Below are 16,530 nucleotides of genomic sequence, written 5' to 3'. Positions count from 1 at the left end.
ATAACCACACAGAAATTGAATTACTTAAATCACTGCCTGGCCCATTATCTCTAGCCTCTTATTAGCTAACTCTCACATCTTGATTTAACCAATTTCTAATAATCTGTATTCACCACGAGGTCGTGGCTTACCAGGAAAGATTCAGCATGTCTGACCTGGTGGCTGGCTCCATGGAGGCTCTCTGTCTCTGCCTCCTTTCTCCCAGCATTCTGTTCTGTCTACTCCGCCTATCTAAGCTGCTATCCTATCAAAAGGCCAAGACAGTCTCTTTATTTAACCAATAAAAGCAATACATAGAAAGAAGACCCTCCTACACCACATCCTAACACTGGGGTACACCCCCTAGCTCTTATTTTTCATGTATATTGGTAACATTCAACCCCCCAGCTACATTCCCTGCCCCTCCCTCTTACAGACCCTTCTCTCTTTACAGATGCCCCTCCTACTTTCACATTTTATTTTTGTTATTAAATCTAGGTTCCACATGAAGTATTTGCACTTCTGAGTCTGGCTTTTCTAGTAAAGATTATGATGTGCCATTTTCTTATAAAATGACATAATTTCATCCTTTATGGTGGAAAGCCACTTTTAGTTATTCTGCAATTAAATATTTATGTCCCTTGTATCCTGTTGTTTCCCTCTCTAGGGCTCACCCGCCAGGTTCTTTACTTTTCTGGTTTCTGCTGAGTTCTCTGGATCACATACTCACACCTGAAGGCGTGGAGCTAGGAACCACAGATGAGAGAGAATGAGTGGTATTTGCCTTTCTGAGTCCAGATTATCTCACACAACATGGTCTTTTCTAGTTCCATCCACTTGCCTGCAAATTTCATGATTTCATTTTACAAATGAATAGTATTCCCTCATGTACCACATTTTCATTATTCATTTGTTAGCTGGCAGACATTAGGTTGTTTCCATTCCCTAGCTAGTGTGAACAGAGCCACAGTGGATACGGCTGCTCAGTGTCTCTGGAGTGGGCCATCAAGGTCTTTATTGTTTGTCAAGTGGTGTTAGAGTAGGGTCATATTATGGATTTTAGTTTTACTTTTGTGGATTCTCCATATTGATTCTCAGAGTGGCTGCACCAATTTGTGTTTCCACCACCAGTGAATAAAGGTTCCCTTTCCCCTACCTCCAGCATTTGTTGTCAGATGTTCTGTTAAGCTTAGACCTTCTGACTGGGGTAAGACAAAGTCTTAATTATTTAGATTTGCCTTTCCCTAATTGCTAAGGGCAAGCCTCCCATGGATATCAGCTCCCATGGTATCCAGGCATCTCCTTTCCTATTAAGGCTGGAAGATGCAATCCCAGTAGGAGGAAAGGGTCCCCAAAGCAGGCACCAGAGTCAGACAGTTCCTGCTCCCACTGTTAGGAGTCCCACAAGAAGACCAAGCTACACAACTATAACAAATATGCAGAGACCCTAGGTCAGGCCGATGTGTCATATCTATTTTAAAGTTAAGGTGAGTTTCTTGTTAGCAACAGAAAGATGGATTTTATATCTTAATCAATTGTGATAGCCTGTGTCTTTTAATGGGAGAATTGAAACTATTAATATGGATAATCATGACTGAGAAGTGTGTGTTGACTGTAGTCATTCGTTGTTTGTTTTGTTGTTGTGTTCCAGTAATTTTAGCTTTATTTGTTTTCTTCCTAGAGCTCTTGGCTATGCTCATTTCTTATCTTTGGTCTGAAGTTTTGCTTCCAGTATTCTCTGTAGGGCTGGTTTGGTGGAGAGGAATTTCAGCCCGTTTGTGTCACAGCAAGTTTCTCCCCATCGGCTAGAGTAGATTGTCATGGGGTACAGTGGTTAGGTTGGCAGCTGTGGTCTTGTATAACTTGGAGTCCATCTCTCCACCTTCTGACTTTCAAAATTGTCATTGAGAAATCAGTGGTTAAGCTGAGTTTTCCTTTATATGTGACTTGTTTTTTTTTCTCTTGCAGCTTCTAACACTCTTTCCTTGTTCTATATTTTTAGTATTCTATGCTGTGAGGAGTTTCTCCTCTTGTTTGGTCTATTTGGTGTACTATGTGCTGTTATCTGTAAGGGTGTGCTTGCCTTAGTTTAAGGAATTTTTCTTCTATGATATTACTGAAGATCTCATCCATATCTTTGCCCTGAGATTCTTCTCCCTCACCTATGCCAATATTCCAAGCTTTCATCTTCTCATGCTGTCCCCACAGTCCTGCATTTTCATTTGGGTCTTTAAAATTGTTTATTCTTTGCATGTGCGGTCTAATCCTCTACTATTTTCAAGTCTGGATACTCCCATCCACTTGCTTCAGTTGGCTTGAAAGGTTTTTAAACCCTGAAGTTTTTAAATTGCATCACTGTTTTTAAGTTACTGGTTAACTTCTTCTAATAACTTTTTATCCTTTATTGAATCTGGTTTTAAGATCTTGGATTTTCTTGATCACTAAATAAATGAAATCCAGGTGTAGATCTGTTTTCCTGGGCACCACTCAGGAAAAAGAACACTACTGTTCTTTTTACTCAATGGAATCATTTGACTTTTATCTCCACACTTCTTGGATTCTTTGATGAAATTTATCATTGTTTTTGGAGTTTTTATTCTGGGGTACACCGAGGTAGTTCTTACAGGGGAAAATTTATATAGAGCTGGTGGATTTGGAAGATCAAAATATACTGTCTTCATATTGTTTGTGTCTTTATGATGAGACCTAGGCATGTGGACTTCCTTTTTGGCAGTTTGTCTACAGTAAGACTCTGCACCGTGGCTGTTGGTCTACAGTAAGACTCTGCACCGTGGCTGTTGGTCTACAGTAAGACTCTGCACCGTGGCTGTTGGTCTACAGTAAGACTCTGCACCGTGGCTGTTGGTCTACAGTAAGACTCTGCACCGTGGCTGTTGGTCTACAGTTAGACTCTGCACTGTGGCTGTTGGTCTACAGTAAGACTCTGCACCATGGCTGTTGGTCTACAGTTAGACTCTGCACTGTGGCTGTTGGTTTACAGTTAGACTCTGCACCATGGCTGTTGGTCTACAGTAAGACTCTGCACTGCCTCAGACTAGACCAAGGTGGGGAAAAAGCTGGTCTGGGTCAGAAGTCAATCCCTAAAAAGTGGGAACAGGCTGTGAGGAGGTCCTTAAGCTTCCTCAGAACTTAGGGGATGCTGGGTCCCTGCATTGTGTGGTGGATGAGGTTGGGTGTGTGTGTGGGGGAATGGAAGACAGCATATCAGCCTGGTGCATGTGTTTTGATTGTGACCTGCCATATAAGGTCAGCTATGAAATCTGCTAATTTTGGCACTAAAATGTTTTGGATCTGGGAATATTTTAGAGTTTGGATTTTTGAATTAGTAATGTTTCACCTTTACTGTTGATGTGCTGTTGCTGAGTTCTGCCTATAGAGTGATGAGAGACTGTTCTGTAGTGTCCTGTTTCTATGGCAACTCCAGCAGCTAAGTAGGATAGGCTTCTTTGTCTTGTAGTTTTTGAAAGAGATGGTATATAAATAAATGGGTTTTGGTTTTACTTTTCCTTAATGCTAAGCAGAATTTGCAATTGATACTATCTGTGTCTGGACATATCTTTTTCAAAGTTTTTATTTTGTTGTTAGTTTTATTTTGTTTCCGGATAGATTCCTATACTGCAAAGCTTGAACTGGCTATCCTCCTGCCTCAGCCTCCCATAGTGTTGGAATCTGAAAGATGGCTATTAGCCACTTAGCTTGACACGTGCTTTTATTATCATCATTTCCTTACTTATATTTGCCTCAAGTTTAATTTCTGTTTCTATTTGTGTTTTTTCATCGTAGAAACTCGGTTTGTTAATGAAGACATTTCTTTCTATGTACACTTAACAGAATAAAAGTTTTTACACTGCAGTAATAGAGCATATCCTGTACAACCCCATTTTAATTCCATTACAATCATGAAACACTGTATGTTTTCCGTTCGCCTGTGATGCTGGGTGTGGTCTGTCTTAGTGGTAATGTGAATTTAAAAGCAGTGCACATTCTGCGGTGGGTGGAACAACTTTTTTAAAAAATATAAACTCACACAGGCTTAGAAATATTTAAATTCTAGTCTTTTTTATGAGCCCCCTGACTCTATTCACATTTTGAGACTCTCATATAACTGTTCCAATGGATCCTGTCTGGAATGTTCATGAGCTTTCAAGTGTTCCATTCCCCTGGAACCACAAGTTAATGATCTTGATTTTAAGTGGCCATATAGTATCTAGTATCTAGATATATCATAATTTATTCTGCGATGCCCCAAAGAGAGACTTTGGTTGTTCACTTTTATGCTAACAATGTGATGGGCATTTCTAGTTAGACATTATAAACATGAAACTTAAAGCTATCAAATTCCTAGGCTTTTGATCATACCACTAAAACTACCTTTTCAAAATGTTACATTGATTTTTAAAACAGGACCAGCAGATCTGCAGGACAGAATGGAAATCTTCCCCACCTATTATCCATGGCAGTGGTCGTGCTAGCAAGGTGATCGCTGACACGTCCCCCTTGAGACCAGTGAGCTGAACGGAGCCACTGAGCATTTACCCTGCCTCTTGGGGCGACTGTAGTTTGATAAGAAAACTTTCTTTTCATGCAATCCAGCTTACAGATGTAAGAGGAACGACAATTAGAAGGTCACCATCTCACAATCTCTGACAAAATAATATCTAAGAGAAGTTGACCCATGATTTCAACTGTGAGGCCAAAAGAAGCTGATGGGGCACTTTACAGTGGGGAGGCCAGGGGTCGGGCTCAGGCCCACACAGACTGAGTCTTCCCTCCTTGTCTCAGGTGCACAGAGTGTCTGATAAGAAACACACAAAGCCTGTCTACGGTAGACCAACAGACAGCAGGTAAGGCCTGGAAGGAGAAGTGTTACATGGCAGTGACAGGCTGTTTGGGTCTATGGCTCCATTTAGGGGGATTACAGTGTACACACATACAAAATACACATAACACATACATACGTGTGCCATTTCAGTACTCTTGTTCAGCTGTTAGCTGTACATGAGAAAGCAAGCCCATAAACTCTACTTTAAATTTTTATGTATGTATATGAGTGGAACTATCTTTCTGAGGTTATTTTCAACCTTCTGTAGTCTCTCCCCAGAAGTCTAACTTCTTAAGTTATGATGGAAATTAAAAAAAAAACTAATTTATTCAGTGCTCCTTGAAGTATTAAAGCCACAAAGAGTAACTTCCTTTTCATAATAAACTTTAGTGGGTCAGAAAAAGAATTAAGAAAATACAGCAGGTTAGGCTGGGAGGAAAACCAGAAATATTTTTAGTTTTGTTCTCCAGTGTCCACTCTTTCTTACACTGTTTTCTACTGAACAATTATAATTACATTCATTTCTTTGTGTTTATTTGTGTGATTGAGCACACATGCCAAGGTACGAATGGGGAAGTCAAGGCCAGCTTTGTGTTTGCTCCTCCCAGCCTGGGGCATGGTGGGCATGGTGGGCATGGTGGGCATGGTGGGCATGAGGACTGAAGCTGCAGACTTGGGGGCAGTTGTCTTCCTCTCCGAGCCATCATTCTGGCCTCAGTCTTGAGTTATCCTCATGCCTCGGCCCCGGGTGCCCACCACCATACTGGGCTTCTCACAGTAGCCTGCATAGCTTTAAAAAAATGCTGCCTTAAATTCAATCAAAATCTGTAAAAGCCTTTCAGTTGCAATGTATTGATGACATATTTTCATTTTTATGTTTTAAAAAGGGCTTATGATTGACTATAATTTTGGGAACATGTTTAAAATTGGCCGGCTTTAGTCATAGGCCAAACTTAGAAAAATCTATCAAGCGAGAATTTCCAGTTTTATAGCAGCACCTACAAAGCAGCTAGTGGGCAGGCTATGGATGCACCAGGCCTGTCTAATATCCTTACAAGCTCAGTTACGGGAAACGCTCAACATAAACTACATTTATTTTGGTTTAAGATGCAAAAATGGACTTTGTAGACATATGCCGTTTGTTACTTTTTCATGCCAAGTTAGCAAGAATTAAGACTGAGATGGGCAAACAAGGTCACCTTAGGCTGAGCCAAATTAGACAACAGAATAATTGTCAGGTTTGCTGTTGGCAGGGGCAGTTTGTTTTGAGCCAATCTTCCTGAATTATCGGCTGTAATTTCTTTCCTGGTTAGTCCATTGGCAGGCATTCTGTTGACAATCTCTCTGTTTTGTAAACACTGACATTTCCCTCAGTTACATTGTTTCCAGGCACACAGCAGATCTTGAATAAAAGAGTATTTTTGTTTGTTCCAACTTTAAGAAAACTTGCATAGATATGAGTCAATAAAAATCAATGAGGACAAATTTAACTTTTAATTAGGTAGCATTTCATTTGAAATAAATAAAGCTTGCCTGAAGATCAGTGCAAAGCAGCCAGACTAGTCAACCACACAGGCCAGGCAGTGGTGGTACCCGCCTTTAATCCCAGCTCTGGAGAGGAATATAAAACGGGAGGAGACAGGTTTCAGTCCAGTCTCAATCTGAGGATTTGTGGAGGTAGGATTGCCCATTTTTGATCTGACATAGAGGTAAGAGCCAGTGGCTGGCTGCTTTGCTTTTCTGATCTTCAGGTTGAACCCCAGTATCTGTCTCTGGGTTTTTATTATTTGCTTAAAGGCACAATAAATAGAAATAAACTAACCAGCAACCAACTGAATTTATGAGTGTAAATATCCATATGAGTGTAAATATCCAGGTGGATACATTTTCTGAGGGAACTAGAAAAGTTGACTTAGTTCAATTCAATCTCCCTCCCTCCCTCCCTCCCTTCCTCCCTCCCTCCCTCCCTCCCTCTCTCTTTCTTTCTTTCTTTTCAAGACATGGTTTCTCTGTAGCTTTGGAGCCTGTCCTGGAAACTAGCTCTTGTAGACCAGGCTGACCTCAAACTCACAGAGATCCACCTGCCTCTGCTTCCCGAGTGCTGGGATTAAAGGTGTGCACCACCACCACCCAGCAGATTTAGTTCAATTGTAACTAGTCTAGATAACACTGGAGCTAAGGAAATTCTTTTCCTTAGTTCTAGCACCATGACATACTGTCTTCTCACCCCACAGGATGCTTCTAAAGTGTGCTTCAAGTTATGTAACCATGTTTTAGCGGCCAAGTCATAATTATGAAAAACCAATAATCTGAATAATGACATGGAATGACTAAAGTCTCAGCCAGATCAGAAAAATAACTCTTTGAATACTATTATTAAAAGTGTGAAAGTCTTGGGCCTGGAGAGATGGCACTGCAGCACCGGCTGCTATTCCGGAGGACCTGGGTTTGTTTCCTTGTGTTCACATGGCAGTTTTACCATCTAAAACTACAACTCCAGTCTTGGTGATCTAACAACCTCTTCAGGCTTCTGCAGGCACTGCACACATGATACACAGACATATACACAGGTAAACATCCATTCACATAAAAAAAATAAAAATAGCTGGGCATGGTTGCCACACACCTTTATCTTAGAGGCTGGTGGACCTCTGTGTTTGAGGCCAAGCCTGGCCTTTATAGTGTGTTCAGGGGCAGGCAGGGACCCTACCTCAAAAAAAAAAAAAACAAAAAAAAAACAACCCCAAAGTATAAAAGTCTCACAAAAGTGTAGTCAATTCACATAATGGCCATTAAAAAAGTAAATATTTACATTAGATGCAACTGCTTTAATCTGGAAGCATCTCATCAAGGTGTGCTAATGCCTACCTGGTGGCGTGTGGGGACTTGCAGAGACAGCCAGTTGTGCTAGCAGACTAGCTTTAATTGGCAACTTGACACTTGAAGTCACCTAGGGATACAGTCTCAAATGATGGGTTTCTAGGTACGGTTGGCCTGTGGGCAGATCCGTGGGGGACTGCATTGGTTATGTTGACTGACATGGGTGGCACCATTCCCTGGGTTTAAGCCAGAACTGAGTAGACATTATGAGCTGGTCAGTGAGCATCCATGCATTCTCTCTGCCTGTGACTGGATGTGACCAGATGCTTCCAGTCCTTGCCTTGCCTTTTCCACAATGATGGGCTGTGATCAGGAACTGTAAACCAAAGAAACCTTTTCTCAAGTTGCTTTTGTGTTGCTATTGATGTCAGTGGAAATGTTCTCAGTCCCCCCTCCCCCACTAAATGTAGTGCTGGCCATCTTTGTGGTCTATAGCCTGTATGCTAAGAACCCATACTCACTGTACATTTCAGGGTGACCTTGACCTTCTGACCCTCCTGCTTGGACCCCCCAAGTGCTTGCCCACCATAACCAGTGTCTGCAGCACTGAGGGTCAAGCCTAGGTTATCATGCATGCTAAGCAAAGACTACCAACCAAGCTGCATCCCCAGGCCTGAATTATCATTCTGGTGTATTCTTTTTAAAAAACTTTACTTATTTTTATAAGCATTTTACATGTGTGTATATAAGCACACTGGTGGAGGCCACAAAGGGTACAGGAATCCCTGAAACTAGAGTCACAGATGGTTGGAGCTGCCATGCAGGTGGTGGGAATTGTACCTGGCCCCCTCCAAGCAGCAACTGTTCTTTATCACTGAGCTGGCTTGACAGCTCCTTCTGATGCCCTTGGGAATTTTTCTGCATGCATTTTATTGAGAAGTTTTGCACTTGTGTGCATGAGGGAGTTTGGCCTATAGTTTCCTTTGTTTTATTGTGTCTTTTTCTGCTTTTGTCATCGCTATAATACTGATGTGTAAAGAATCTCAGCACATTCCTTCCTTCTGTATTTCCCAGAATCCTTCGGGGAAACTCAGTGATCTGCTGGAATTCATCAGTGAACCTGTCTGGGCCTGAACATTTTTAATGGGAGGTATCATATTACTGCTTCAGCCATACTGCTTGTAATAAATCTGCTTAAGATATTTATTTCAGAACTTTTTCTTGGTAAGTCCTAAGTCTCTACAAATTCATTGATTCCTTTACAATTTTCTACTTTATCTTATTTTTTGAATTTTATTGGCATCTATTGTAACCTCTCTATTTTCATCTCTACTTTTCTTAATTTGGATTGTAGCTCTCTTGGCTACTTTAGCTAAAAGTTTGTTAAAAATTATTTTTTAAAACAATTAATTCTTTGTTTTATTGATTTTTGTGTCCATTTCTATCTAGATGTTGTTTCTTCCCATCACCTAACTTATTCTTGTTTTCTTCCAAGACCCTAAGGTTCATCATTTGGTTATTTATTTAAAATTTCTTTGATTTTTTTCCCTTTTCGCCCCCTTTCAAGACAGAGTTTCACTGTGTAGCCTTGGCTATCCTTGAACTCACTCTGTAGAGCAGGCTGGCCTCAAACTCACAGAGATCGGATGGCCTCTGCCTCCTGAAGGCTGGAATTAACAGTGTGTGCCACCACCTGGCCTGATTTTTTAATGGAACTATGTATAGATATACATTTCTCAGGACTCTTTTCATTGTATCTACAGGCTTTTGTATATGTTTTCACTTTCATTAGATTCTAGGAATGTTTTAATTTTTATTTTACTATGAAACCCATTCACAATACAGTGTTTCCTCAATCTCCATGAATTTGTGTGTATGCTCCATAATTTTTCATTTTTATTTCACTGTGGTAATATAGAATAAAAGAAAATATTATATTATTTTTCTTAGGTCTTGTTTTGTATCCTATGATAGGATCTATTTTATATAACATTCCATGAGCTGCTGAGAGAACTGTGTATTCTGCAGTGTTTGGAATTTCTTCAGAGGTCTAAACCCACTTGATCTATGATGTCATTAGCTCAGATAGTTTTCTTTGTGGTCAGAGTGACCTGTGCATTGATGAGCATGCAGCACCAGAGCCACGCATTCTTACTGTACTGGGGTTAACGTATGCTGTCATACCTAACAGCTTAACGGGTTTGGGTATACCCATGCATGCCTGTTCAGAGTCACACTGGCATCTTGATAGATTGTGCCCTTGTTCAGTTTGAAGTGGCTTTGTTTAGTCTGACTTACTTTGGTTTTAGTTACTGTGACACCTATTTGCTTCTTTATTCCGCTAGCTGGGAATTCTTTCTATGCTCCCCCCTCATGACCCTGTCTGTCTTTGATCGTGAGGTATATTTCTTAGAGGCAACAAATAGAAAAAAAATACCAGAATCTATGTCTTTTTTTTCAGGCAGGATCTCACTGTGTAGCACTAGCTGTCCTGGAATTTGCTATGTAGACCAGGCTGCCCCAAACTCTCAGAGCTCGGCTCCCTTTGCTGGGACAACAGGTGTGTATTCCCATGCCTGGATGATTCCGCCTTTTGATTTAATCTGCTGACTTGTGCCTTTTTTTGGGGGGGGGGATTCTACATCAATAATATTCAAAGAATAGGCACAGTATGAAAATATAATAGTGAAATACAAAAAGACCAGCCTCTGCTTTCCAGTCACTTAAAGTAAGAAAACACTGATAATACCGTATTCACATATTAGTATTCTGGGAATAAATATGTGGAGGGGAGAAGGCTAGAGCTAAGAGTCCTGGCTAATATTACACTGATGGAGGCAAACAACAGAGACAAGAAGAGGGAGGCAGGGCAGTCCTGTGGATGTAAGGTGAAAGAAAGAAGAAAAGGGATGGAGTAAGCTAACCTGAAGCCATCCCAGCTCCCAGCAGGCTGAGATTCAGACCCCAAACCAGCTCAGATATGCCTAGGGGAAGTCTATCAAGTGGAAAATTTAACAGGAAATAATAATAAAGAAAGAAAAAGTGGTTAGGTAGAGGGCAGAGCAGGGCGGATCTGGCCTGAAGTAAGGGCGCTGGGTGGAGTGAAGGAAGGGTAAACCTGGAGAGCTGAAAGGGCACAGTCTGAATGGCTCTCGCCTGCTGCTGCTTCAGCTCGGACACTCGGTCCCTTCCAGGCTCCTAGATACCAGATCAACCCTGGGACGCCTTTGCAGGCTGGGTCACAGGTGCTGACCCCGTCAATGGGCACTTCCTGGGTCTCAGCACAGATGCCGGTCCTGTTTTCACGGTGCGGGCTGAAATGTTGGCCCTGTCCCTTCCCTGTGCCCAGTGCACACTCTGGGAGCTCGATCCATATTTCCACATAGACTCTGCTTTCACCCGGGCTTCTCCCTCACAGACCACTCCTTACCATATTCTAGAGGAATTCTCTCAGCCAGGTGTTAGCATACAGTCCTATGATAGTTGTTCTGGGTTGCCATAGCATGTGGTTCACAGACGGTGGAGCCACAAGCTGCGAGGTCAGTGGGTGCCCCCCCCTTTTTTTAATGGCTTCCAGGATACCTAAAGAGACCACTCAGCCCTTAAGAGCACAGGCTGCTCTTGCCACAGCATTTGATTCCCAGCACCCACACGGTGGCTCACAATCTTCTAACTCCAGTTCCAAGACCCAGCATCCTCTTCTGGCCTCTGTGGGTACCAGGCACATACATGGTGCACTCATAAACACGCAGTCAAGACACTCATACACATCAAGTAAGTAAAAAGTCTGTATAAATTAAATTGATAGACAAAACTTTACTGAGTAAAACATACTTGAGGCCATTTCTTCTAAGACCTAGAATATGACAAGGGCTCTCGCTTTCTCTACTCTTATTCAATATTGAGATTGGAGTCTGGAAAATAACAGTAAGATAATAGAAATAAACGAAAGGGATATAAGTAAGAAAACAAGACAAATGATCTCCACTTGCAGATGACATGATACAAAAGGATCCAATGGACTCCACCAGAGCACCCTCGGATCTGAGCCAGGACACAAAGTCAACGCACAGACACCAGTTGCATGGCTGTATTTGAAGCACTGAATGTGAACTACTTCTTCACATGGTAAACTCTCAGTTCAACATGTTTTACCTGTTAGAAGGACCATGTGGTATTTTCTGTTGAGTAGCTTGTCTGTGCATGGAACCAATGGAAGGAAGAAGATCTGGAAATGTGTTTTCTCCTTCAGGTGTTAAAGCTGGGCCAGCAAGAGCTTCATTCAGCATGTCTCTTCTGTCCAAGGGCCCCAGGAGTTCTGTTTTATGTACAATAAGTAAGGTATGAGAAGAATGCAGATACAGTTCTGATAACTAGTTTTCGACCAACAATTACCATGTGCCCAGTGCAGCCTTGATGTTTGTTATCTGCTGTGCAGCGCGGGGTGGGGTGTGTGTGTGGGGGGGGGTTGGCAGTTCCTGTCTCTTCTACCTATCTCAGCCAGGGGCAACAACATGAGTCTTCTCAAGATCAAATTTGAAATTTCTTTTATACTTTGCCTATTCACAGTGCTTTTGTCAACATAATTAATTATCTAATCTGTTACCCAATTGCCTAGCTATTTATTATTAGTTTGGATAATTATAAGAAATTAGTCTAACATATAGTACATAAATTCAAAAGAAAAGTCATTCTTAGACATTTTACGGGTATGTACACGTGCTTATATGAGTTTATGTGTACCACATGTATGCAGGTGCTGGAGAAGGCAAATATGGCACCAGATTCCCTAGAAGTGGAGTTACAGGCAGTTGTCAGCCCTCTGATGAGGATGCCAGGAACCAAACCCAAGTCCTCTGCGAGGGCAAGGGCATACTCTCAACTGCTGAACCATCTCCCCAGCCCTCCCAAACATTTTTAAAATTTTTTCTTTAGATAAGTATTACTTTAAAATTTTAAAGTAATTAGAATCCATGCATGTGCACGTATGTGTGTGTGTGTGTGTGTGTGTGTGTGTGTGTGTGTGTGTGTTGCATGTGAAGGGAGAGCAACATGTGGGAACTAACTCTCTCCTCCCAACAGGCTCCAAGGATCACACTTAGGTCTTCAGGCTCAATGGGAAGCACTTGACTCCTATTTTATATTATATTTTTGTTTATTTATTTTTGGTGGTGCGGGGAATCGAAACCAGGGCCTTGCACACACTAGGGAAGCACTCTACCATGGAGCTACACCCATCAGCCTCCTACCAGAATTTTAAAATGCACAGAAGGAGGTATATGCCATGTTACAGACACGTGAAAATGAGCAGACAAACCTTAGTGCCTTGCAGGCGACTAATCAGTGTGGCACACTGGGAAGACTAGCAGAGGGGTCCAGCAACCCTGTTTACCTGAGCACAGGCACGGATGCTGGTCTGCACAGTGAGAATGAGGGCAGAGGGCAAGCAGTGCTATAATTAAACATTGGGGCCAAGGCATCGTCTGGTGGATCATTGTCTTCATCTTGATGTAGCAAGGGAGTCTGAAGTCCTCACTTGAGGGGAGAAGGTAGCTCTCAGGAGATGGTTGTTCCTCCTGCAGGTAGGGTCTCACCATCAGAATCCTCTCATAGGAGAGGTTTGGTCCTGCAAGGCTTTGTTCTTCCTGGAACACACGGTGACTGCAGACTGAGGACAAGGACTGGAGATCTCTAGGTCACATTGTGCGGGGGTAGAACTCTAAAAGGCTGTCAGTAAGGTGCCTAGGTCGCCCTCATCACTGGTCCTTTAGCCTCGAAGCTGAATGAGAGGGCTGGGTATCACAGTTTCTAGGCAGGTGCTCCCGAGTGAGCTAAGCAAATAGAGACCTCACTCCCATCTTGCTTCCAGTAACTGTGTGGGCCCAAGTGAGTAGTGAAGGCAAATTCAGTTTCTGAAAGTCTGCTGCGGGGATTGTGAGCCACGCTGCTATGAACTAGATGATGCGGACATTTCTTTATGGCTCTGACGAAGTCATTATCAGACAAAATAGCATTAAACAAAATAATAAAAAGGCAACTTCACTGACCAAATTTTTTTTTTTTAAAATGAAGCAATCTTTGGCCTTTTTTTTTTCCTTTCCCTTTTAAAAAGATAGGGTCCGACTATGTAGTTCTGACTGGCCTGTGCTAGCCAATTCATTATATGGACCAGGCTGACCTCAAACTCGGAGGTCTGCCCGTCTCTGCCTCCTGGGTTCTAAGAATAATGGGTTGCACCAGCATTCCAGGCTCTCTGGCCCTTTTGTACATCTCCTGGGAACCAACTACTTACAGCAGAGGTGAGCTCAAACACTAACTCTCTCTCTCTTTTTGAGGGTGCTCACACACACACACACACACACACACACACACACACACACACACACCACAGGTAGCTTTGCCTGTAGTCTATTTTCCCCCCACCTTCTTGGCTATTTATTTTTAAAAAGACACTTTCCCCCTCAAGATTATAATGAACATGGTCACATTTAGAAAGCGCTCTTAAAGCAGGTTAGGTCATTTAATACCGTAGCATGAGTCCTAATTGGTCTTAATAATAAAAGCCTGGAGTCAGATATTAGGGGGTGAAAGTTGAGAGATCAGAGAGGCAGACTAGCCATCCCCTAGAGAGACCTTTTACCTCAACTGAATCCCCAGACCAAAAGGGTAATCCTCTCCTCAGACCGCATCTGAGCTCCTGTCTCCTCCTTCCTAGGGTTGGGATCACTTTTGTGTGAGCTCTGTTTCTCTTTTAGACTGGATCAATTTCGGGTAGTCCATGGTGGCCTTGAACTAACAGAGATCTGTCTGCTTCTGTCTCCTGTGTTCTGGGACCAAAGGTGTGTGCCACCATTCCCTGACTTCTAGTCTTACTCTGCACTTTGATCTTCAGGCAAGCTATCACTACATTGACACCATAGAACTTGCTGATCCCTAACAGTATATGCAGAAATATGAAACATAAATAAAAAATACACAGGATCAGGAATAGGGGCCCAAAGACAAGGTGCTTAGTCTTACTGTAATTTGATATGCCATGTTTTGTTGATATGCAGAGGAGGCCTGCCCTTTTCTGAACAGAAGAGGAGGAGTGCATGGGGTGGGGGCAGAGGGGAGGTGGGGGAAGGAATTGGGAAGAAAGAAGGAAAACTGTGGTTGGGGTGTAAAATAAATAAATTAAAAAAGAAACTGCAGTCAGAATGTAAAATGATGACAGATAGATATGACAGATAGATAGATAGATAGATGATAGATAGATGATAGATAGATAGATAGATAGATAGATAGATAGATAGATAGATAGATAGATGATAGATAAATAGATACACATTTTCATTCCTAAAGTACTTGAAAAAAGTCAGGGCCTGAGAAATTTTGGTTCATTTTTCCTCTCCTGTTGCAAATTCCCACTGTGGCCGCGGCGAGGCCATCAACTGTCATGGCGGGATAGAGGAAGCCCTGGGTCTTTCTGGTTCCCAGTGAGCACATTATTCTGAGTTATTTTTGTACAAAATAGAAGGTAATGGCATGGCTTACAGTTTTGCATATGAATACAGTTTTCTGAGTGTCACTAACTGAACTTATGGAAGAGGCACTGCCTTTCCCATTAGTGATCCTTGTTGAAAATTGTTTGACCACATACCTGAAAGTTTATGTTTGTGGTCTCAACTTGGGGTTCCATTGGTCTGTATGTGTACGTTGTGTCAAGTGTCAGTTTTGATTACCCGCACCCTTGGAATCCAGAATTGTATCTGACACTGTCCTTCTTCACATCCCTCTTAACTGGGCAGTGCCCTTGGCAACTCCATACGAGTTTCTAAGAAGAGCTGTCATGATGGCTCAGCAGGGGAAGTTGTTCGCCACTGAGCCTGACCACTGAGTCTGATCCCCAGAGCCCACAAGGGGCGGGGGGGGGGGGGGGAGAAAACTGACACCGGCAGGTTGTCTTCGAACTCCTACATACACACCATGCTGCATGCACACAGATGTAAATGAAGAAATACAAACAAAAATTAAGATTTTTAGTTCTGCAAAGTCATCATTGCTCTTGGATAGGACTTGTACTGACCAGCCAGTTGCCTTAGCAGTGTTGCTATTTGTCAACATTTGTCTTCCAGTTTGTGAATATGACATGAGTCTATACATTTGTACAGGCCAGATTTGAACCACCGGACTGAAGGGACCTTCCCATTTCTGTCTTCTAACTCTTGGGACTACAGGTGTGTGCTATGACACCTGCTCTCTATTTCCTTTCAGCAACGATTTTCAGGGTGCATGGCCTTTGCCACCCTGGTAAGGTGATTTGTAACATGCAGGCTTACTTGTTGGGGTTTATGTCCTGCCTATTTTTCCCAGCTGTTTAGTCCCAGAGAAAATCACACAGAGGTCTCCATAACTTATAAACTGATTGGCCCATTAGCTCAGGCTTTTTATTAGCTCTTATAACTCATATTAACCCATTATTCTTATCTATGTTAGCCATATGGCTTGGTACCCTTTTTAGCAGGGCAGGTCACATCTTGCTTCTTCTGTGATCTGGGCAGGACTGGGGAAAGAGTTTCCTTCTTCCCAGAATACTACTGTTCTCATTGCCCCACCTCTAGTTTCTGCCTCCACCTCAGCTAATCAGCATTTGTTTAAAATATAATTGACAGATATAGAATTGTTCTCCCACACCAGTGATTTTCCTCTTTTAGCGACCATGATGGATATACTGTTTTCATCACTACTTTTCAAACCACTCCCTTGAAGCATGATAAATGTTGATTTGTCTCCTATTGTTTTATTGTATTTGCTTATTCTAACAATTTTTCAATAAAATTTAAAATTAAAGAGTTTTCTTTATATAATAAGATCATTAATTAGCAAGCAGATCATTTACTTGTTTC

The 16,530-nt window shown here is 42.1% G+C and overlaps 1 protein-coding gene across 7 annotated transcripts in view; it reads right to left on the bottom strand.

Moving 5' to 3' along the window:
- Positions 1-16,530, bottom strand: part of Wdpcp (WD repeat containing planar cell polarity effector) — a 284,986-nt gene that overhangs the window by 14,300 nt on the left and 254,156 nt on the right. For all 7 annotated transcript variants that reach the window (XM_085692260.2, XM_085692256.2, XM_085692258.2 and 4 more), the window contains one exon: positions 11,798-11,960. In XM_085692260.2, coding sequence (XP_085548386.2) covers positions 11,798-11,960 — 163 coding nt within the window. The remainder of the gene's footprint in view (positions 1-11,797; positions 11,961-16,530) is intronic.

The sequence above is a fragment of the Myodes glareolus genome, chromosome 8 (genome assembly GCF_982192425.1).
Source record: "Myodes glareolus chromosome 8, mMyoGla1.1, whole genome shotgun sequence".
Taxonomy (NCBI): domain Eukaryota; kingdom Metazoa; phylum Chordata; class Mammalia; order Rodentia; family Cricetidae; genus Myodes; species Myodes glareolus.
This window is presented reverse-complemented; position numbering and strand designations above follow the sequence as displayed.